General features: G+C 37.0%; 1 protein-coding gene across 1 annotated transcript in view; it reads right to left on the minus strand.

Moving 5' to 3' along the window:
- LOC109911646 (target of Nesh-SH3) overlaps positions 1 to 24,749 on the minus strand; it is a 286,431-nt gene that overhangs the window by 148,342 nt on the left and 113,340 nt on the right. Inside the window, exons 14-19 of the mRNA XM_048603066.1 lie at positions 24,194 to 24,274; positions 14,609 to 14,698; positions 12,918 to 13,007; positions 12,269 to 12,361; positions 3,658 to 3,798; positions 2,520 to 2,657 (exon numbers count right to left, since the gene is read on the minus strand). Of these exons, the coding sequence (XP_048459023.1) occupies positions 2,520 to 2,657; positions 3,658 to 3,798; positions 12,269 to 12,361; positions 12,918 to 13,007; positions 14,609 to 14,698; positions 24,194 to 24,274 (633 nt within the window). The remainder of the gene's footprint in view (positions 1 to 2,519; positions 2,658 to 3,657; positions 3,799 to 12,268; positions 12,362 to 12,917; positions 13,008 to 14,608; positions 14,699 to 24,193; positions 24,275 to 24,749) is intronic.

Raw genomic sequence — 24,749 nt, forward strand, 5'->3', positions numbered from 1 at the left:
CCAAGCAGCATCATATGATGCTGCTTGGCCTGCTGTGTTCATCCAGCCCTGCACCTTGTTGTCTCGGATTCTCCAGCATCTGCAGTTCCTACTATCTCCAATTCCAAACATGAACTTGTATTGACAGCGAACAAAAGCAAACCAAATGGTGACACTATGACAAATCCATGATCGTCTTCTGTACCCAGCTCTTATCTTTTGGAACCTGGTGTCAATCAGCTCCATTCTGCTTCGTAGCGCCCAACTCAGCTAACCTGTTATCAATAAGGAAAGCTTGCTGTAGCCCAATATCCTTATCCTTCTCCTCAGACACTACATCTGCTCCCATAGTTCCTCAGCATCTATTACATTGCTTCATTGCCTGCACAGATCATGCAGAATGCACATGACATGACAGTGTGACATGCTCTGTTCGCATTATATTGGAGGGCCCAGCTGAGTGACCAACACATTACAGTGCCTGTTGCAGTCTAGCCCATTTCCCATCCCAGACCCACAATCATTTAAGTTTTCATTGAAATCAATATTGTTCATCATTGTACATCGATGAGATATGACCACAACGATGTTCCCCTCATCCCACAACAATTTTAGAAGTTTCACAAGTGAAGGACGCTTTGGCCAATAGCTGGCTCATTTTAAGTCATTGCCACGAAGTTCTGCAACACTGCCGGTATTAGATCCCCAACTACCAATGGGTTGGTGCAATCTGCTTTTAATCAGCATTTGACACCTAAGCCTGTTCACTCTGCATGCATTGTATATGGGCAAAGAAATTATTGCAAATTAAATGTACCTGGAGTTTGCAAGGAAGTATTTGTCCATGCAATGTCTTAGTGTCTAGATGTGAATCCTGCACTTTCGCCCTTCAAATTGACACTGACTTCACTCACCCGGGACATTGTCCCAGCTGTTTTTCAGCTTAATTTAGCATCAGCAGGGAATGCAGCCTGCAGGGATGGTTCACTGGGCATAATGGGGCTTAATTTCCAATGCACTACCTCAGTGAGGCATGAAAGGATTCTAATGCAATTACATTTTGTGGCTAGTGACATATTATACATAATATTAAAGTCTACCTAATGCATGAAGGATTGTTGGAAAGAAGCCGAATGTAGAAATCTCTCAGGCAGTGGGTCACAATCTTTCAACTCTCATTGCACACAGGACTAGTGTCAGAAGACTGGATGATTGCTAATTTGTATTCAAGAAAGGATTAGAAAGATATTAGCAAATTAAAGAGCAGTCAGCCTAACATCAGGTGGAAAAGTTACTGACAGCCATTAATAAGGACAAAATAGGCTTTCATCTGGAAATGCATCAGAGAAGCAAGAAGATCCAACACAACTTTTTTAAAGGCTAAATAAAAACCAAAAGAACTGCAGATGCTGTAAATCAGGAACAAAAAAAAAGTTGCTGGAAAAGCTCAGCAGGTCTGGCAGCATCTTGTGGAACCTTCTGAAGAAGGGTCACCAGACCCGAAACGTTAACTCTGTTTTCTCCTCCACAGATGCTGCCAGACCTGCTGAGCTTTTCCAGCAACTTTGTTTTTGTTTTTTAAGAGCTAATTGTGTCTAACGTAACTGGCTTGTTCAAATGTGGTAACAGAGAAGATTGGCCAAGTTAATGAAGTAGATGCATGTCTGGAATTTCCCAAGGCATTCAGCAAAGTGCCATTCAAGGGGTCTGTTGAGATGGAAGTCAATGGAATTAAAAATGCAGAAGTGATATGGATAGAAAGTGCTGTAAAGCAGTATGTGATTGTAGGTGAATGTTTCACAGTCTGGGATTTGGTTTTCAGCGGTGTTACCCAAGGGTCAGTTTTGTATCCATTACTCTTTCCGATTGTTATAAGTGAGCAATGTTAAAATGTTTATTGATGGAACAAAACTTGGCAAAAGAACAGATCATGCTGAGAACAGTTATTGGTGCAAAATGACAGAGTGGCGAAATGGCAGACGTATTGTGGATGCTTAGAATAGTGATCTGACATATTTTGATCCAATTTTGAAAGACTTTATGCTTTAAATAACATAACATTGAAACATGTAGAATAAGCAAAAGACCTACCACCTATACATATAAATTCTTAAATCTGAAAAGCCAGCTAATAAACTTGTTAAAATAGCATTTGGATTACTTGGATGTATACAAAGACAAATAGGACATAAATGTAAAGGGAACATTAAAATGCACTGATTAACCCTCTGCTAAAGTATTTAGTCAATTCTGGGCATGAAACTGGAGAAGAGCTATAAAAGGGTCTTAAAGTTTCAAAGGAGAAATACCAGAATGTTATGAGGAATGAGGCACTTCCATATAAGGAAACATATACTTTACACTACAGTGAATGGGTTTCATACAAGACTAAACCAAACACTGATTTGACTGCAAAAATGTTGAACAGCATTCACAGATTTTGCCCAAACTGTCTGGTATGGTAGCACAATCTTCAAACATTACTTTATTGTTTAGCCTGTTACTTTGTACATGCCAAATACACGTATTATTGAAAGTACCTGTAAATTCATCCTCTCCTATCTTAGCAGGGTCAGATTCTGAGACTGAATTGAGCATATATGGGGAGTCAGTGATTGGCAGCTCACGATCTGAGATTAAAGTGAACACATTGTGAGAGGTGGGCACCTCATGGTCTGCTGTGGATAAAAAGGAAGCCAGACATGAAATTCTTAACCTCTAATGAAAATTGTATTGCGTTAATTAATAAATCTGTACTTGTGGACATCACTTTAGGACTTCTGAGATAACAAGGTGTAGAGCTGGATGAACACAGCAGGCCAAGCAGCATCAGAGGAGCAGGAAGGCTGATGTTTCAGGTCTAGGCCCTTCTTCAGAAAACTTCTGCAATGTCACACCATTATAATAACCATTTAATTCATTCCAAGTAACCAAATATTGTACATATTCTTTTTACTTTCGATACTAAGCCAAATGATAAATTAGACTCAGTGCATAAAGCAATTAATTCAACTTCCTTCGAAACAATTCATATAAATTCATATGCTAACAGACACTCAATTCAGCAAAAAAATCACTCCGTTATGTAAAAACAAACTATTATCCAAACAACCTGACAATACATGATGACAGAATAACAGACACTTTAGAACAAAACAAAGTCTTTAAACCTTGGGAAATAGCATGCTGAACAAATAATCCAGAAGTGAAAAGAAATGCACAGTGATTTGCATAATCTATGTGTTCTGTGCAACAATTGTCTTCCATAACGGTACATATGATAGATACGAAAACAGATACCCCATGCAGTAACATTGCTTCCACCACATAAAGCTAATTACCATCCAACAAACATTGTGACAGTGCAGCTTGAAAGTCTCCCTCACGCCAAGCACAGCCTCAAAGCTTCATGAAATAAGGTGTTGACCAAAGAATACAATAATGAAGCAAAATGCCTAAATTTCAGTGCATTACCCATTTCATTTGCTACAACACTGAATGAGTTGCATGCGAGACAATGTACTGACTATCACACATATTTAATTGTAAAAGTGTGGCATAGCACCCACAGCAAGTGTCAGAATCTTCTTTTGCATTAACACATAACTCAACATGCATCTCTTATTATTTACTCCATTCAAGAGTTCATGTTCCAGGCAGAAGTAGTCTCAGAAATACCTGTCAGTTCTTTCTCTGCTATCTCTGCAGGTTCAGATTCTAAGATTGGTTTGAATACATTAGGGGTGTCAGTGATCGGCAGTTTATGTTCTGAGATTAAATTGAAGACATTAGGAGTGTCAGGACTTGGCACATGATGGTCTGCAAGGGATAAGAAGGAAGTCAGATACAAATTCATCCTTCTTGAAAATAACTTGAGGTTTATTGACAGATATATTTGATTTGCTAATATATTAGTGCATTGAAATACTATTTAATTGTTCATTATCTCTTTAAATAGATTCTATTGGAATTACATATAGTATTCTACGAAATGTTTTCATAAGTTTACAAAGCTCTACACGATGCATCTGAGATTGTTGAAAGAAGCAAAAAGGTAGAAACAGCGCAGGCACTGGTCACACTTACAATTCTCATTGAACTGGAAGATTCCTAATGTCATATAAAAGAAAGGTTTAGGGACAAACAAGGAAACCACTGATCAGACATTTGACATTGGTGGTGGGGTTGTTACTAGACACCAAAGGAAATTAGCCTTGTTCCATTACCCTTTCCAATTATTAAAAATGAGCTCCATGCAGTCGCAGGGAGCAATAAGTTTACCGCTGACACAGAACTTGTCTAAATAATAGTTCTTGTTGAAGACAGTTAGTAGATGGCACAGACAGCATGGGAAAAAAGGGCAGAATCATTATTAGTGTGGAAAACTTTGAAATGATGCACTTTTAGGGATGACTAATTTTGAAAGACAATGACCTATAAATACCATAATTTTGAGATGTGTCTGTAAGCAAAAACGTTTTGCCACACACAAAAGAAAATCTCAAATCTGGAAGGTCATTAGATAATGTGGCTAGAAACAAAAACAAAATTTGGGTTCCTTGCATTTGCACATGGAAGAAGAATATAAAAGCAACGTGTTCATTCTAGAAGATTATAAATCATGGATTAGGGCTCTGCTGAAGAATTGTGAACAACTCTAGGTGTGACAATTAAGGAAGGTTGTTTGGGTCTCAGATCAGATATAAAGAAAAGGGTCTCAGAAAAAGGTACAGAGGAGAAATACCAAAATGTTACCAGGAACTTCAGTCATGAGGAGAAGTTTGAAAATTTAGGACTGTTCTCCTTGAACAGACAAGATAATAACGCTATTTAATAGACATTTTGAAGATGATGACCACTTAGTGGATAGAGAAAAAATGATTTCTTTTGGTATGTGGTCAATGACAAGTGGTCATAGATTCAAAATAATTTGCAAATGTTCTAGAGGTTACTTCTTATTTTCAAAGGCAACTGGAAGGTTGTGTGTTCTGGATGCAATTCAATTAGTCAAACTACCAACCTTGATGGAAAACACACTTTATTCTTACACTTTGTTAAAATACAAACAAAAGAAAGAAGAATTGGAATAACTTAACCCTATTGGAAAACTTAACAGAATAATAGATTATTTAACAGCAACTGTTCCAATATAGTAACATCCCATAAACGCACTCTTGGCAAAGGCAAATTAATTAAACAGATTTTGTGTCACACGCAATTCTAGCAGCAGGAAGAGAACCCAGCTTTTAGCTGTAACAAAGAGAGGAATAAAAGTTTCCAAATCCAGTTTCAAGATCCCAATAATGACTGAAAGTTAAACTATAATCCTGGTTCTGTGGAACTTGACCCTTCCCCTTCATGCTGTTTCTATTGCTTCAACTTTAAAAAAAGACCCAAGGCATCACAAGCTGTTTACTTTATTAGATTGGAACAGGCTGCTCCATACCTCTGTCTCAAACTTTCTTCATAAAAAAACAGGACAAAATACACCTCTTAAAGCCATAGGATTGTCACAGGTGACCCTCACGTTAACCCACCATCAGTCATCTCTCTCTGATGAGAAAGTAGCCCTATGGACCTCTGGAATATGGCAGCTTTACCTTTAAGTTAGATATTAGGTTGTGCTGACATGCCAGAAAATGCACACAATGCTCTGAACATTAAAATCATCAACCAGCAGCACTGTACTCAAGAGAATATCTACGGCAAGATTCTTTTTTTTAAGTGAACAATTCTTAAAACAAATATAGATGTGGAAGGAATATTCGTGTATACTAGCACTCATGTCATGAACTGAACCATGAGTGCATTCTGTTACATAGCATGTGAGAAAGTGAATAGCAATTATAATAAAAAGGCTTTTCCATATAAAATAATGCTATAACATTCAGCCTATGAGATAGAAATTGTCGGGAGGAGTACTTGAGACATCCTTCTACTTTAGGTTATTAATTTTAGCTATTGAATTTGGATTGACCACATCGCAAGTGTCAGGAATTATGATAAGCTGGCATTGTGTCTCTGCTAAAAAGGTAAGGCAAGGCAGAGATGCTGTGAGCATCCAAGCAACGTGCATGAGCATTAGGAAAGTCAGAAATCCTATATTCAACCTGGTCAAATCCATGAGATGGGTGGCCTGTACCTGTGCACAAGATATCATTAAAGCAGTCTAGCAATGAAAAGTGCAAATGTGACCCAAAGTAAACCACTGCAGTGCAACAGTCTGTTGCGAGCAAGTCAGAGATATGCCATGATGGTGCAGAGAGTCTACTACATCTTCAATATAAGCATTTGAGGAAGGGGAGGTCAGTATATCAAATTCAGGTACTGATTTAAATTGTAGAGGAAAGGATTTAATTGTAATGGACAACAAAAGACTCAAAGGTAACGATATCTTTAGCCAATTTAATAGAACATGTCAATACAACTACAGAATGTATATAAAGAGTTATAATTGAAGTTAATTTTCACTGACATTTGCTAAGCAAAATGTTTCCTAATGAAATGGGCTTTTCCAAAGAGGCATAGGAGACTGGCAGTACTAAATAGATAAATTAGCCATACCTGGTAAACTGTGTCTATTACATGCTTCTGCTCTTTGGCACACAAGTAACCTTGAGCTGTAGCTTCACCAGATTGGCACCTCACTTTTAGCCGAACCTGGTACAGCCTCTCCTATGCCCTCCTGCACTTCTCACTTAACCAAGGTTGATCCCCTATCTGGATAGTAATGGTACAGATGTCAGGTCATGAGGTTACAAATTATGGTTGAATATAATAGGCTCCAGCTGATGGCCTACAGCACTTCTCAGATGCCAGATTTGAGTTGCTTGATAATGTTATGAATCTATCCGATTTAGCACAGTGGTAGTGCCACACAACATTATGGAGAGAATACTCAGGGTGAAGATAGGACTTTATCTTCAAAAAAAAAACTATGCAATGGTCACTCCTACCTATTCTCTCATGTACATATGCATCTGCAGCAGGTAGATTGGTGAGGACTATGTGTGTAGAGAGCCCTAATTGGGAGGGTGCAATACTGGACCTCCTCTTGGAAACAAGGTCAGGCAAGTGACTGAAGTGTCAGTCGGAGAGTACTTTGGGCCCAGTGACCATAACCCTCTTAGTTTTAACATAGTAATGGAAAAAGATAGGGCAGGGCCACAGGTTAAGATGCTGAACTGGAGCAGGCATAAGTTGGGGGCCATTAGGCAGGATCTAGCAGTGGTCGATTGGGTGAGTCGTTTGAAGGAAAAGAAATGACTGGCAAATGGGAAGCTTTTACAGGGGTGATATTGAGAGTCTAGGGACAGTACGTCCCTGGTAGGGTGAAGGGAAAAGCTGGCAGGTTTAGGGATATTGAGGCTCTGGTCAGGAAAAAGAGGAAAGCATACATTGGGTTTCAGCTATCAGGCTCAAGCAAATCCCGAGCAGACCATAAAAAGTGTAGGTACACACTTAAGAGGGAAATCAGAAGAGCAAAAGGAGGATATGAGATGGATCTGGCAGATAAGGTTAAAGACAATCCCAGGAGGATCTATAGCTATATTAAGAGTAAAAGCGTGGCTAGGGAGAGAATAGTTCCTCTTAACGATCAGCATAGCCATCTATGTGTGGAGTCACAGGAGATGGGGAGATTTTCAATGAAATGTTCTTGAGAGAATCATGGATGCTAAGGAACTAAGGGAAACAAGCGAGGAGGTTTTGGATTGCATACATATTACCAGAGAGGAGGTGTTTGCAGCCTTAATGCGCATTAAGGGGGATAAATCACCTGGGCCTGATCAAGTCCATCCTCAGACTTTGTGGGAGGTTACGGTAGAAATTGCAGAGATTTTTGCTTCATCTTTAGCTGCTGGTAAGTTCTGGAGGACTGGAGGACGCTAATGTTCCTTTGTTTAAGAAAGGTAGCAAAGAGAAGCCAGGGAACTACAGACCAGTGAGCCTGACATCACTGATGGGCAAGTTATTGCAGAGGACACCGAGGGAGAGGATCAACCAACATTTGGATAGTCAAGGATGGATTTGTGCTTGGAAGTCATGTCTGACAAATCTTTTAGAGTTTTTCGAAGAGGTAACCAAGAGGGATAGATGAGGATAGGGCAGTGGTTGTTATCTGTATGGGCTTTAGACAAGGTCCTGCAGAGCAAGCTAGTCATGAAGACTGGGTCGCATAGGATCCAGGGAGAGCTAGCTAATTGGAGTCAAAATTGATTTGATGGTAGGAAGCAGAGGGTGATGGTTGTAGGTGGTTTCTTGGACTGGAGGCCTGTGACTAGTAGTGTGCCATAAGGGTCAGTGCTGGGTCCTTTACATAAATGATCTGGATGTGAATGTACAAGGCATGATTAGTAAGTTTGCGGATGATACAAAATTAGGAGGTATCCTTTAAAGTGAGGAAGGTTATCAAAAATTATAGAGGGATCTTGATCAGATAGGGAAGTGGGCTGAGGATTGGCAAATGCAATGCAGTACAGATAAAATGTGAGATGTTGCACATTGGAAAGTCAAACCAAGGTAGGGCTTACACAGTAAATGGTAAGGTCCTGAGGAGTGTTGTGGAACAGAGGAACTTAGAATTACAAGTACATAATTCATTGAAAGCAGTGTCACAGGTAGACAGGGTGGCAAAGAAGGCTGGCTTCATCGGTTGAGGCATTGAATATAGGAGTTGGAACATTATGTTGTAGTTGTATTTGTTGGTGAGGCCACACTTGGAGTATTGTGTGCAGTTTTGGTCACCATGTTATAGGAAAGACATTCTTAAACTGGAAAGTGTGCAAAGAAGATTTACAAAGATGTTGCTCAGACTAGTAGGCCTGAGTTTAGGGCGAGGTTGGCCAGGACAGGACTTTATTCATTGGAGCATAGGAGAATGAGGGGTGACCTTATTGAGGTGTATAAAATCATGAGGGGCACAGATAGGATGAATGCATATAGTCTTTTTCCCCAGAGATGGGGAATTAAGAACTAGAGGGTATATGTTCAAGGTGAGAGGGGAAAGATTTAAGAAGGACCTGAGGGGCACCTCATGGAATGGGCTGTCAGAGAAAGTGGTTGAGGCAGGTACAAGAGCAACATTTTAAAAAAACATTTGGGTAGGGGGGCATGGATGGGAAGAGTTTAGAGGGACATGGATCAAATGCAGGCAATTGGAACAAGCTGAGTGGGCACCATGGTCAGCATGACTAGGTCTATTAGGTTTCTCTCTCCCCACCTGCAACAGGCCCTTTCTACTAGCTATGTCCTTTAAGACTCAACAGGATTTGTCAGTAGTGGTTTATTGAGCCATTATTGGTGATAAAAATTGAAGTCCTCCACCTAGAGTGTGTTCTGAGTCTTTGCCACCTTGGTGCTTTCTCTAAGGTTATTCAAATGGATATTGTCTTAAATATTATGCATTCTGAGAAAAATCAATAATGGAAGGAAACATAACCTAAAAAGTAACAACACACAGATTGCAGAAAGTTTCTCTCCTATTGAGCCAAATGTCTCAGTACTGTACAAGATGTACATTTATGCACAGATCTATTGAAGGAGAACGACCTTTTCTATTCCAGAGTCAGTGGGATTTTGAAAGAAACATAGCAACCTAAATTTAGTATTGGCTAATGAAGATGAAAAAAAATCAACAACAGTACAGCTGGTTGACTTGGAATTTACATTTCTTCTGGGACATTTACAGCCATTACAGTAAGGATAATCTCCCCAGCCAGAAATAATTTAATCTTTAACCCCTCACATTCTTAAACCAATTTCCATTTCATGGTTTTGAAATCAACAGGTCAAGGCACATGAATTTTCTATAATTTTCTCAAAAGCATAGCTGGAAGCTAATGAAGAGTTAAGCAAGAAATAATGGAGGAGAAATTAGATTAAGCTTGGACTCAGGCAGAATGTTGGTGATCTTCTTGCTATGCATGCTTAAATCAGGAGTTCATCACATTTCATCCTTTTTCATGTCAATATTACAGGCAAATGTGGGCACCCATCAGGCATTCTGAGGCAGCTTTTTGACTTGGTTAGAACCTATTTTGGCTGAATGCCATGCCAGCAGCTGCGCTAGGGTAGGTCCTGGCAGTGAGGAGGAGGGTGGCAACATCAGAGTTATAACTCTGACCCAGTGACTGGAGAAATAATACTTTTTCTTTTCCAAAGCATACTGATTCAGTCTAGTCCAAAGCTAGAATGAGTTTAAACATGTTTTAAGCATTGCCTAGTGTACATGGAACATGTGCCTAAGGTTCTTATAATCTGTGCAGTGTTATGGCATTTTCGTCAGGAAGTGGTTACATCTATGCCTTACTTCTGCTGTTAGAATTAAGCATCTCATTGAAAATAATGTGAGTTATTATTAAACTGCCAATTCTGCTTCCTATTCTAAGCAAAAACAGCTACTGGTCTACAATAATCCATCCCCAATTTGAATGAGTGCCTCAAAGTGCTTTCGTTGGTGATTGCAAATTTGAGGTTGTTCCTTAGCACACATTAATGCATTTTTGCAACACCTAAGTTATTGAATTTAATTTAATTTGTAGATGGTGCAGGAAAAATGAAAGAAAGTGTATTAATATGCAATCACTTGCCATATTACCAATTCATCAAGGACAAAGAAAAGAGATAATAGCTTTTATCCTCCCATGCAAAATGAAACATAAAGAAGTTGTATAGCCCAATGGCAAGGACGTCTGGGAATTAAATAAAAAGTGGATTTTATGAAAAGACAAAAGCTACAACATGAACTATTCTGGTTCTGATGCAATTCTTCCTGTCATTTGCAAAATTCTGGACAATGCCTGCAATGGCTTCACTCAGATCACAAATACAGAGTGAAGTAAGAAGCACAGATTCTTAAAACAACTCCAGATAGTTTCTTTTTCAAATATTTAAATACTTTCAGAGCTTGGCAGTTCCAAACATTTCATCCACTTCTGACACACTTTTAACAATCACAGAGTGTATTTGAAGACTCCCAAAGGGTACCTTACCAAAAAGGTTATCCTACCTCTTCAGAGAATTCTAATAAACTTAGAACTTTTCATACCAAATTTTAAGTACACAAGGCATATTTCCATCCCCTTCTTCCAACAACCAGGTGAGCTTGAAGGTAGCTGCACTTTAAAGTAAGCAGTTACCTTTATGAAACTTGGATGTGTAATGTTTGTCCCCACCCTATGCATAAACAGTAGGAGGCAAGTTCACAAGGGAGACTTTAGACATTCAGCTTCCACTGCCATTTTTGCTGACATATAGAACCTCTCCAGATGCATAAAAATTCAGGACCACATATTACCTTACCAACTGAGGAAATTTCTCCCGTAAGATCCAGTGTTCTAGATAACGCTCAACAGATATTCAATACCCATCCTGGGGTACAGTGCTTACTCATTTCTCAACAATCCCTGTACAAACACAATTCTCTGGTTTCTAAACCTTGGCTCATGTTAATATTTTCCAAGATTTTTTTTAAATGAAAGAGGGATCTATTACTACTATTAAAGACAAATCAACTGAAATATTTTAAGATAGTACTCTTGCTGAGATAAAATGCCTTGTCAAATAAACCTCAAGTAGAAAAAGTTTTCAGACAGGAGTCCAAAAAAAGTGTCGTTTTGCTTTTACTGTAAAAGTATAACCAATTGTTCAAAGTTTGAAAATTTAAAATTTGAATCTGTCCCATTCATAACTTCACATGTGAAGTTAATTCAGCCATTCCGCACAAGCATAGCACGATAGTAAAATGTATAATGCCCAAACCTCAGGTCATCTCCATTTAACCAAACTAGTTCATTGGGTCTGCTCCATAGAGTCAGGTGTAACTTTTGTATGCAGTGACTTCCTCCATCAACTCACAGCCATGCAACGTCTTCGGAGTGTTAAGTAAAAGACTATCCATTTAGGCAGGTATTCTGGGGAATTTGTCTTACTACCAGAAGTAATGAGTTCAATTCAATATGACAGGAACAATGATTAATAGTTATTGACAAGTAAACAATTCATCTCAAGCATACGACTGAATAATACTAATCTTGCACTACATTCCTCTCATGTATTTATAAGATAGTTCTGAGCTACCTATCAGGAAACAAGTTTCACAGAAGTTCTTAATGTACTTCTATTCAAAATATATTCTATTAGTTAGGAATCTACTGCATGTAAATATACTCATCAAAATCGTTACTAGCCATTGCATATTTTGAGTTAAGGATGTTGATTACAGATTAGCAATTGTCATACTTCATACATATGAAAATTAAAGTCAGTTCATTTATCTTATTGTGAGTACCTTTGGATTGTTTTGTGTCCATGACATCAAGTTGAGTTGTTTTTAAATTGTTGACAGGTGTATTGCTGGAGAATGGTGCCTCAAATTCTGGAACTTATTCAAAGAATACAAATAAAACATTTCTGTGATCAGCTCAACTACTGTGTGCAATAGCACCTATGGTGGAAGATAAACACTGTAGCGTGCCTAATATCATGCCTAATTTATCAGCTACAAAAACGGATGCTGTGGCAAGCACGGCAGAATATAATATGAAGCCAAGCAGTCCACTAAAGTAATCCACCTATAATCAGTTTTAACAATTTATAAAAACATTCCGTTTCATTTCCATGCAAAGTTGAGACTTATTAATATAGTTCATGCAAATATGACCTTTGAATCTGATGGGAGGGCTCAATCTGTCAGAACTTCAGAAGAGCAGAATGATTGTTGTTGAACATATCTTCGAGCGCCACGGACTCAACTTTTTTTCTAATTTATCATTCTGTTTTACTACGTGATACTGATTGGAATAATTCAGAACTTCAAGGGTATGGAAGTGTATGGCCAAGTTATACTGACAAAGTGACATGTGCTGCATTCCAATGATGTACGTGTCATCTTCAGACAAAGTGAATATCCATGCTATCCATACATTTTTATGTACTACCTGAAATCTGCTTCCTTTGTGTAGAATCAAATTCATAATTTTTTTTTGACGTGGTAGGTGATGAATCGACATTGAGGTGAATCTCAGGTTCTGTAATTTAGCAAGAGAAAATGAAAAGCAAATTCTGTCATAAAAACATAAAAGTAAAGGAGCAGGAGTAAGGCCATAATCAAATCTGCACCTCCCTTCAATAAAATTACATGTGAACATCCACATCAAAACCACTTTACTGCCCAATCGCCACAGCCCTTGACTCCTTTGGTACATGAAAGTTGCAGTCTTGAATATACTGAACAACTGTGCATTATTAACCTTCCAGGGGACAGAATTTAGAATATTCACCACTCTGAAGTTTCTCCTCTCATATTTCTTAAATGGCTGAGCTCTCATCCTGAGACAATGGCTTCCTGGTCAAGGAAAACAACACCAACATTGGCAAGCCCTCAAAAATTGATCATTTCTCATTCTTCTAATCTTCAGAAAATACAGGTCCATTCCACTCAATCTCTATTCATAAAGCTGCCCCCTCAGCCTAAAATCGAAATAACAAATCTTTGCTACACAGCTACAATGGGAAGTATATTCTTCCTAGATAAGGAAAGAGACACTGTATATGGTACTTTAAGTGCGGTGTTGTCAAAACCCTATAAAATGAATGAAAATGCCAATTGATATGTTGCCAAATGGCAGAAAATAAAGTCATTTTTCACATTATAAATTTACTGGCAAATGAAAACATTAAATAAAAAAAGTGAACTGTAATGCATGTAAACAAATAATGCATTTAGTGAACGAACTACAGAGGGCTGACATATTATGTTATAAAAACAGACAAGAGTAAATATTAAACCCTTATTTATACTGAGTCATTGTTTTGCTATTTTGTTTCATTTGTTTATGATTGTATAATAAACAAACAATTGTGCTTTGTAAAATAGGTCACCAAGTGCCAATACTGCATATTTAGAGAAAACTGAACATATTTGAGTGGGTTGTTCTGTTAGCAGTAAATTAATTTATTTGAAAAAATATATCAAAATGCCAATTTGATTTTATAACGAAGTTGAACTCAATTACTGAATTAAAGATTCTTAAGCCCTGCAACTGTTCACTAATTGGATGGCACACAGCACAAAATTGAAATCTCAGCAAATAAACTTCTTGTTATTGTAACATGAAATTTCATGGCCTAATAGTCGCCCTGTATTCCTCTAACCCTTATCTGCAGAGAGTGGCCAGATAAAGATCTGTAGTATTTAAAAGGCATTTACTACACACTACAACAAAGTCTCCAGAGTTGCTCAGTATGATCTAAGCATATAAACTGATTTAAGTAGAATATGAAGGAAACCAATAGAAAGTAAGTGAAAGGAGATATAAAATTTACAAAACAGTTAATCCAACTGAAAGAAGTATCACACACGTTAACTTCACGTTGATCAAGACAATGCAAGAAATATACAATCATACAAATGTAAATGCTAAATGAAAAGGATTGATACAGACAAAGTGAGAACAAATAAAGTATATGTCAACAAAGTGAATGACATCTTCAAAATGTGTGTTCAACTTTATTTGGCAAATGTAATGAAGAAGAGTATGTTGACCCAGCAAAACAGCTCATCCATCCAAGTAAACGATGCCTTCTACAATGAAGTTCATGACTACATCATACCCATAACTACAACTACCTGTGAATTCTTGGTTGTCCATGGCATCAGGTTCAGAGGTCGTGCGTAAAGTGATAATATTTGAGATGATGGAGGATAATACCCCATACTCTGCAATGTAGTTTGGAAAAATGAAATAAGTTTTTTGACCATATGGGATTAATGACATCAACTGTAGTAAAAGACATTTATACTTTCCATTTTCAAAACAGTTGATTAATTGTTCAGAAGTGGAAACAGACGTAATGTAATAACCACAGAACAAGAGTCTGTAAAACTGGTCTAATGTGAAATTTAACTAGTGAGCATCCTTGACAAAACCATCACAGTTTGACTTCTAAAAAAATTACAAGAATTGAATTATGTGCTTATTTTACACAAAGTCTACAAATTGAATTCAAATGAGATTGGGTCCTCAGTTTTGAAAATGTTACAATCTAATTTGCTTTCAATACAAATATTACTTAAACACAAGCCAGCTCATTTGGACTTTCCTTGTTTAGTCAATATATTTCAGGACATGATCAGCTAAGCATTCATACTGCCATTCTAAACCCTGACAGTTGTGAGCATATTCTGATTGTTATTTGAACACTGGGTAGCTTCCACTGCAGGACTGTGAGAGAACAATTATTGAGACTTTTTGTGAGTCATAGCATATTTATGGTGTGCATATCAGAGAAAAGGTGAATTAAAACGATGTGAAGCTTTTTTTTGAGAGTAAATACCACAACCATGATTATTGGAGCAGAACAATCAACATCTTAGTGCCTGAGAATATTAACTGATGGTAAAAAATGAAGGCAATTGTTTCAACTGCATAAAATTTTGATTAATAATGTTCCTGTGAAGCATCTTGAAAACTTTGTGATGTAAAAAAATGGTATATAAATGCAAGTTGTTTTGTTTTGTGTGTGAAAAATATTATGGCACATTATCCCAAAAGCAAAACGAAGGCATAACTGAACAAATCCAATATTAAAGCTTTAGCTCAGCATCAAAAGTCAAATGTAATCAAAATCTCAAGTTTGCTTTTTAACCAAAGTTTATGCGCTGTTACAATTTCTTTCAATAGCTTGCACCAATCATTAGTGATTGTTTAGTACATTGCTAGGGAATGCACCTGAGGCTTTTTCAATCCATTTCCTATAAACATGAAGTTAAAACAAAGTGAACACCAAGTTCTTAAAAAGAAGTTTATAAAATCATGTGGGACATGGATTGGGTGAATAGCCAAGATCTTTTCCCCAGGGTTTGGGAGTCCAAAGCTAGAGGGCATATTAAGATGAGGGGGGAAAATTTTAAAAAGAACGTGAGGGGTAACATTTTCGTGCAGAGGGTGGTGTCTGTATGGAACGACCTGCCAGAGGAAATGGTGAAGGTGGGTACAATTACGACATTTAAAAGGCATCTGGATGCATGTATGAATATAAAGGGTTTAGAGGGATATGGGCCAAATGCTGGCAAATGGGACTAGGTCAGATTGACACGTCTGGTTGGCGTGGATGACTTGGACTGAAGGGTCTGTTTCCATGCTGTATGACTCTATAAGACCAATGTTTTTCAAATTCCACAGCAGGACTCACATTGGATCCATTAAGTTTCCTTCTATGGATGTGTTCTTCCAGGAATCACAATCTTTCAACATCTTTCTCCACAAAAGATACAGGTCTGAGTCACTACAGCACTTCCTTTAGCTGATGCTCCTGAATTCTTTCAACAATCAACCCAATCTTCCTACTCAACAGTTATTTTCCTACTCAATAGTTGTAACATTCTCTGCTATAATTATTTGCCTGTTGTCCAATCTTCTTCCAAGATGACACTCAGAATGCCTGCTACATGCACTACAAGGTTCTTATGATCTCACTGACTCTACGAACATGGAATAGTAAACTTAGGTTTTGACTTGAGCTAGGCAGCAAATTTAAGGTGGACCAATTTTATAATATTGTTATTTGCCACTTTAAATTTAGAAAATAATGATGTTAAAACAAATAGTGCATGGAAATTTATGTTGCATACAACACCCTCAAACTTTTAGTTTAAAATATCACATTTTTACATGCAAAGTGTAGCCATATATGTACCTGATTTATTAAATCTTATATTCACGAGTCAAAAAATAAAGCACAGTTAAATAAGCCTGAAGGGAAAAGAAAACTAGTATTTTCGTGCAGATCCCTTCTAACAGCAGAGCCCTGGATCACAGTTTCAAAACAGATGGCTGCTCCCTCACAGAAAGTAAACAAACAATGGTTTTATAAGGACAGATCTGCTTAAACAGCTAATGTCAGAACAAACACAGTTGTGAGATTAGCTAGCAAAAACCATGAAAAGTAAACAAACTCCTCAGAGATAGTGGGAGTGGAGAGGGCTAAATGACAGATCATGAAAGCAATCAATGCTTAGTGTTAAAGGAGAGACATATAGATAGAGAACTATATCATTTGACATCGTGATTTTTCAGACATAAATAGATCCTGCTAAATAGGATCGGTTGAAAAGATAGAAGCAGAGTGACCAATTTATAGGATGGACAGGAAGGAATGGAAATAAGAATGTAAGAAAGAGAGGAAGATACTTTTGAACAAAAAGAGAATGGCGTAAAGAGAACACAAGAGAAACCCTGTCATGGAACAACAGAATTTATTGGGGGAATGAGGTGATGCATGGTATCTGACTCTATAGGAGTCATACTGCATGGCTGCTGTTATGGATTAAAAAGGGCTTTCTCGCTCAATGCCACAATAGATCAATCAACTTGCGTAATTTTATACTACTACTACTTAAAAAGTTACATGGGTTAAAATAGAATTATCAAAAAAGAATGTTCATATAAACAGATGTTTGGCAGTACAGAACTTGAATATTGCTAAAAAAACAAACATTTTAGAAGCTTTTTTGTCTTGCTGTCATCAGAACATTTCAGATGAATACAAATTCACGGGGCAAACCAATATTGATACTGCATGAGAGCAGTGTGCTGATTAGCAGAGGCATTGCCATGAAGAATGCACCAATTAGCACTGATTGATAGTTAACAGCCAAGTTTTGTTTTAATTTTCAACCAGTAGGTTGACTCTGATTGATCAGGGCCTTGTCCTGAGAAATGAACTGTGGAATGACTGTCAGCTACTTTATTGAGCTCAAACAGGTGCAATGTGTTTACATGTTGTATCTGTTTGCAAAGAACAAGAGCCCTGTGTATTAATCTATGTAGCTTCTATTACACACAAGTGCATCACATAGAGACTAAGTAACAATCCTAAATTGGTTGTCAATGTAATTCCTCACACACTCAGGATTATCCAAGACATGTGGTTCTTTAGTTGGACAACATCAAACATTAGATGCGGTCTTGAGAGTTTTGCAAATGTGGGTCTTTATGTCTTAATTCAACAATACTCAACATTCATACACTTAAACAGCAAATACAAGATTTGGAGACACCTTTCTTAAATGCAGGACAATGCATTGGGTATAGCAAGTAAACATAGAAATGCAACCCAGTGATTAAAGTTCAGATAAGATACTACATAATGACTCACCAAATATGTACCATATTGGTTTGTTGCTTCATCAGCAGATCCTGCAGTGAGTAAAATAATAGCCAGAAATACGGAGCTAATCCTGTTGCTTCATTGGAAGTGAAATGGGTTTCTGCTATACACACAGTAATGCCAATAGAACAGGAAGAGCTCAGAAATTTCTACATCAGTAAGGGCAAGAGACAGGATGATGGCAGTATAGTACAAATGTCACCAGACTAGCAACGAGTCTCGCATTAATGCTCTGGTATTATGGTTTGAAATCCCACCATGGCAGTTAGTAAAATTTAAAGGTGTTGATTAATCTAGAATTAGAAATGTTGTAGTTTGAAGAGTAGACACAGAAATTAATAGTCAGATAAATAAGTGCATCACAGAGCCGAAGACACCGACAAGGGATTAGAAAAACTCCAATGTGTATACTGTAATCAAAACATTTAATATTGGATGCATAGTAACTACAGTAAACTGAATAGGAAGATAATCATCCTTACACACATAATGGGACACCACGATTGGAATACCTGCAATGTCAGGAACCATAATCATCTAGTTTTATGATGGATTGGGTGAAACTCCTCTGCAACGTAAAGGGACGGAAACTGTTGATACTGCAGATTCAAAAGGAGTATTTAACCTGCGGAAGAGATGATTGCCTTGGCTGGATGAGGTGAGGTGCTTTCAGAAATGGCATCCATCCTATTGTTGCAAACTGTCAGATGCTGCATTAATGGGACAAAAGTGACCCAGTGCGAAGGAATGCACACTAGGATAAGAGTATTTTGCCTTGCACTAGTGAGAACACGTCAGGCAGCTGTTAAAGCCTGTAATCATTGCACCTATTCTATAACTAATGAGACAGCAAGTTGTATAAATATATGACTCAAATTACGATCAGGGAAGAAGTCTCTTGGAATGCTGTTTCCTATATGCACACTTGCAGAATAAACCTGTTGTTCTGTTTAAACCAGCAATCATCTCCATTTGCAGTAGTGTTTTAGATTACATCATAAAAAGTTAGTCTCAGTAACAATTCTATGGTCACAAGGGATATTTTTTGTAAAATCCCATCATTTCACTGATACCCTTTAGAGAGAAAAATCTGCCATCCTTACCCAGATTTGACTCCAGAATCTCAGCATTGTGGTTGAATTTTAACTGTGCACTAAAATGACCTACCAAACCATTCAGTTTAAAGGCAATTAGGAATGGGCAACAAATGCTGGCCTTGTCAGTATTGCCAACATCCCATTAAAACAAAAAAAATCCCAAAAGAACTGCAGATGCTGTAAATCAGGAACAAAAACAGAAGTTGCTGGAAAAGCTCAGCAGGTCTGGCAGCATCTGTGAAGAAAAAATCCGAGTTAACGTTTTGAGTCCGGTGACCCTTCCTCACAGGAACCAGTTCTGAGGAAAAGTCACCGGACCCGAAACGTTAACCCTGATTTTTTTTCTTCACAGATGCTGCCAGACCTGCTGAGCTTTTCCAGCAATTTGTTTTTGTTCCCATTAAAACAAAATGTTTTTACATAATATACCAACATCAAATAGCAGCTATGTAGTCATGTTATACTTGATTTAAATAGAATTACAAAGGATTAAATGTAGAATAAGAGTAAAGAACAATGGGTGTGATACAGTATGTTATCTGAGCAAAGTACTTTGTTAAAACTCAACTATAAACAAAATCAGTTTATGGCTCAAAAAATGTATTTTAACCAAGTGCTCTTGTTAATTGCTAATTGAAATGGAATTTACTGACAAGTGAATTAAGGAATTAGAACTGATGCAGTTAATGCAATATATAGTACTTATAAACATATTGCATAGTGATATGGCACGTGAAGAAATCATGATATTTATTTTACATACATTAATGGCACTACCTGGGAATTGTTGATTATCCATTGTTTCAGGTTCAGAAGTAGTGTGTGAAAATGAGTCTTTGGAGGATGGTTCCTCATGTTCTGTTTTTATTCCCAAAAAAAAAACACACCTTTTATCACATCTGAAAACATTTCTTCATAGAGGGAACAAAGCAACATACTCGACATCCGTAGAAAAGCTTAATTTGGCACAAGGAGCACAATTCATGCAAACAGTAGGCAGACTAAATTTCAGATAACGAATTGTGTAGCAGCTGCACCAATATACTTCAGAAAGGCAACAGTGCATAAAATCCATGCTGCAAAACAAATTAACATTTTTTGCATAATGCCTGTGGTCAAAGCAGAAGATGTGGGAATAGAAAATACACATAATATTCTGCATGATGCAGGTAACCAGCCAAAAAAGACACATGGACAAACAACGTAGTTCTTCCAAGCAATGATTTGTCTCTTATTTAAATAAGATGTTGTACCCATGCAAGATAGACTTCACTTATGCTTGAATACATTGCTTATAAATGCTGTACTAAGCCATTGAGCTGACAATGCACTTTGTGCTGGTGCATGCTCATGTGTGACAAATGAATGTATCTCTCAGCAGTGAATAAGCCATTGAGCATATTGAACTGATGTAAATATTTGAAAATAATATGCAAAATGAATACGCTCATTTCAATAGTTACAGCGAAATTGCTTCCCATGCTGTATTTTCTCAGCTACCTTTGAACCGGTCCATCTCCGTGACATCAAGTTTGGAAGCCAAATTTGAAATGGATAAAAATGAACTAGTAGTGGAAGGAACCTCAGGTTCTGCAATGTTGTTCACAGAAACAAAAGAAAATGTCTAATTGCTAATTGTATGTCAGGTCATAGTAATTGTGCTAAGATTGTATGAACATATGAATGATGGCAAACAACAAATGACCTAGTCCATCATCCTGCTCCACACAGTTGTACTATCTTGCGTATCACAGTATACACACTCCAACACATCCAGAAAACCAACACCCAGCAGAGATCTAAACAAAAACTCATAGTAATATGGGCAACCAAACCAGAAATGTGCCCAGCTAACAACTTCCCATACCCCCACCCAACACCACCCCCCAAATATTGCAACTAGTCAAGAAGCTCACTCTAATCATGAATTATCTGCAGTACCTACTTTTTATTGGAGATTTTTTCTGCCTCAGCAGAAACAAATGGCAAAAGTCACTATATAAATTCACCAAATTGATAACATAATCCTGTTATAATCACTTACTATCAATTGACAATATCTCATTTGGCTAAACAAAATGCACTTAGTGAAAATCTATGACAAATTACATTTATTTTAAGATAATGCATTTTAAACTTGAGCAAAAACTTCAGGTTAAGGGCAAAGATATTTTTAAAAAAGGCATCTAATAGATGGATACTTAAAATTCATTCAATTTTGAAATACAAAACACATCTTGTATAAACGATTTAAAATGCTTTTAAGGCAAAGGCATACACTTAAACTGTGATGTTTATTTTTAGACCCAAAACTTCCTATTGACAAATCAACATAATTCAACCAATTAGAACCAGTTAAGAGAAACAGAGTGAAGAATAAGGCTTTAAGATATAAACATGAAACAACATTCTTCAAAGAATACTTATTATTTCTTAATGGAGATCCAAGAAATAAATTAACATAATAGAACCAGAAATACAGTTTATCCAAACCGCCAAAAATAAATAGGAGCAATTTACTAGCTGAGACACAGGCATTTGTAGGAAACAAAAATTCTTCCCTTGTGAAGTAACTATTTCCTCATTTAGATGGCTATTGGCTAAACAATCCTCCTGTCTGAAATAACGAGCCTGGATATAATTTAATATTCAGGTAACGTACTTTTTAAAGCAGTTCTGACTGCAGACATGCTACTTGACATTCAGCAAGAGTTGCATTTCTGGTAAATGCAATATTATTGATGCTATGTTTCTTTAAAGTTTCACTAATCATTAAATCTGATTTGCAAGCACTTACTTCATATTATTACAGTATACTGACCTGCAATGTAGGAAGCCAAAATTTTTAGAGATTGCACATATAATTCTCTGTATAAAAGGCAGTTCTACAATACAATTATCAAACTACCAGTGAATATCTACATGCCTGGGGCAAAAGGTTCAGAAGTTGGAGTGACGAATGATACGTTGGAGGATCATAACTTAAATTCTGTAATCCTTTTTCAATAAAGCAAGTAAAACTGTTGTGCGCACTATGATGAAAATCAAATGTAATATTTTTGGGTGACCAAGACATTATCCAAACCAGTGTAATGGAATGAAGCACAAATAAGCTATGTAACAAGAGTGACAAAAGACTGCTTTGAAGCAATGATGCTATATTGGGAAGCAGATAGTTAAACTTGACAGTCTAAGAAAGAAGCTAAGGAACTACTTCTTTCCCAATAGTGGAGAAAAGAAAACATAGACAAGGATAACAATGGACACTCAAGGACTTCAAGCACTATGGATGATAGCTAATTTTCCAGTTAACACTCACTTTGCAAAGGAACTCTCTGTCCTCATGCTCAATTCATGCTGAGCCTCTCTTTTTTTCAATTCAAACTGACATTCTTGTCCTTCTCCATCCCAAGCATCCTCTTCCCTACTCTGAGTTCTTGATGCCCACCTGCACCCCCATGGTTTATTCTGATACTTTCCTTTTGGTGTTAGTATTATATTTTATCTTCTTTTCTTGTGCTTTTCTCCTCACTATAGCTACACCTAATTTCATTATGTTTATTGATAAAAAAATTTTTATCTCACAAGACATCCTGTGGAAACATGTAGCAGTCTATAATTCTCAGAAAGAGCAACAGCTGGGAGACTGAAGCCAGAAATGATGCTAAAAAGGGGAAACCAAAGTGACAGTAACATTTTGACCGTGAATGGATGGAAAGATACGGTAGCTGCCCTGTAAAATCAATGGCTGCCTGAGCAGGAAGTCAGTGTGCATACAGAGCATGTTCAGAAGTCCCAATAGAAAAACTAAGATTTCCACTTGGAATACCTCATGGCATTAATTATTCTAAAAAAAAAGGATAAATGGGAAAAATATTCCAAAAATTGGAAAAATTGATTTCTAGATTTGTTCAAAAGTTAAATTTTCAGAGGACAGAACACCTTTCTGTGCTTTGGTTAGGAAATAAAAAAAAATCATGAATTCACCGAGAGATACAACCCAAGAACAAAAGCAGAGGCTGCACTGGAAAGAACTATAACAGTTCAAGGTAGATCAAGACAGGTTTTCTCATCTTGACCACATATTACAATTAATTCACCAGGACTTTTTTTTAAAAACGCTGCATTCCTCAATCCTTAGATTTTAATGCTTCCAATATGGAATACGTGCAAAATACAAACATTATAGCATTCTAAAATCAGTATTATTGGCATGTACTTTGCAGTATAAACAAGCACAAGCAATGTACTAGAAACGTCCATATCATTTTGAAAAGACGCTTGCCATTGTACTATGAAAATACATTAAAACCGCAAATTCCTTACTTCAGTATAGACATTGTAAACAACACTTTCCAATGGCCAAAACTGTGATCACAACAATTTCAAATGAATTCAGATTGCAACATATACAATGCTTTGATGCAACAATACACTGTACGAGCAACAAAAAACATTTTATGTTTATGGTTTCTCATGCAGTGTACTGTCAATTTCAGTCAGATAGGTTTGAAATAGAGTTAGAGCTCCTGACCCACAGGCAAGAAAAAAATCAGCCCAGTTTTCTTTCACATCTCTACAGAACCTGTTCAAAGTAGTCCACAGGCAAATACCTGTGAATAGATCATTTGTCTACATATTTTCTGAAGGAATAAATCAAATCATCCAATCATGTTTGGTATTTTACTGCATTATTGAACTATTCTTTGGATAATTTTTGACCAAATACCTAGTATGGAAACACTTGGAGTCACTTTGCATACCAAATCATATCATATCATATCATATCGTTTCATTAAAACACTTCATACCAACCTTGAAATTTATAATCTATGAACAGGTTAAAAATGATAGCAATGCCATATACGTATGCACAGTACACTGAAAATGCATGCATTATTTATGCTGAAAGACATAGCCTACATATTGATGCATCACTGAACTACCTGTGAATTCCTGATTATTCATGGCATCAAGATCTGATGTTGGATGGAAAGGTCCATGGCTGGATGATGGTATCTTGGGTTCTGCAATTTTGTTTCAAAGAAAGCGAATAAATACTCCGAACTTACACATGTTAATTTATGCATGACATTTACGGTTGAGTGAAGTAGAATAGCATTGAATAACTTGGCAATGCACAGCACTTTGGTGCAGTGAGTTGATGCAACACAAGCAGGATTATCTTGACTAAGAACAAAAAACAAGTCATCACAAATGTTCAATGAGATTAAGGAAGAGATTTTCATTTCTGCAGAGTAGTGGATGCATGAAATGGACTTCCAGTTATAAAAGAAAACCTGATGTAGAGTAGAATAATAATTCTTTAAAAGAAAGTTGGATCAATATTGATGTGGATTATTTCCTTTAGCCAAAATAAAAACTGATATATATATATATGTTAGTGATATGGAATATGCAGATATCACTACAAAGAGAAATGAAAGCTCCTCAGTGGAATAGAAACACACAGATTAGGAGCAGAAGCAGGCTATTTAGACC

This window comes from Rhincodon typus, chromosome 11 (assembly GCF_021869965.1).
Source record: "Rhincodon typus isolate 14 chromosome 11, sRhiTyp1.1, whole genome shotgun sequence".
In the NCBI taxonomy this organism is placed as follows: Eukaryota; Metazoa; Chordata; class Chondrichthyes; order Orectolobiformes; family Rhincodontidae; genus Rhincodon; species Rhincodon typus.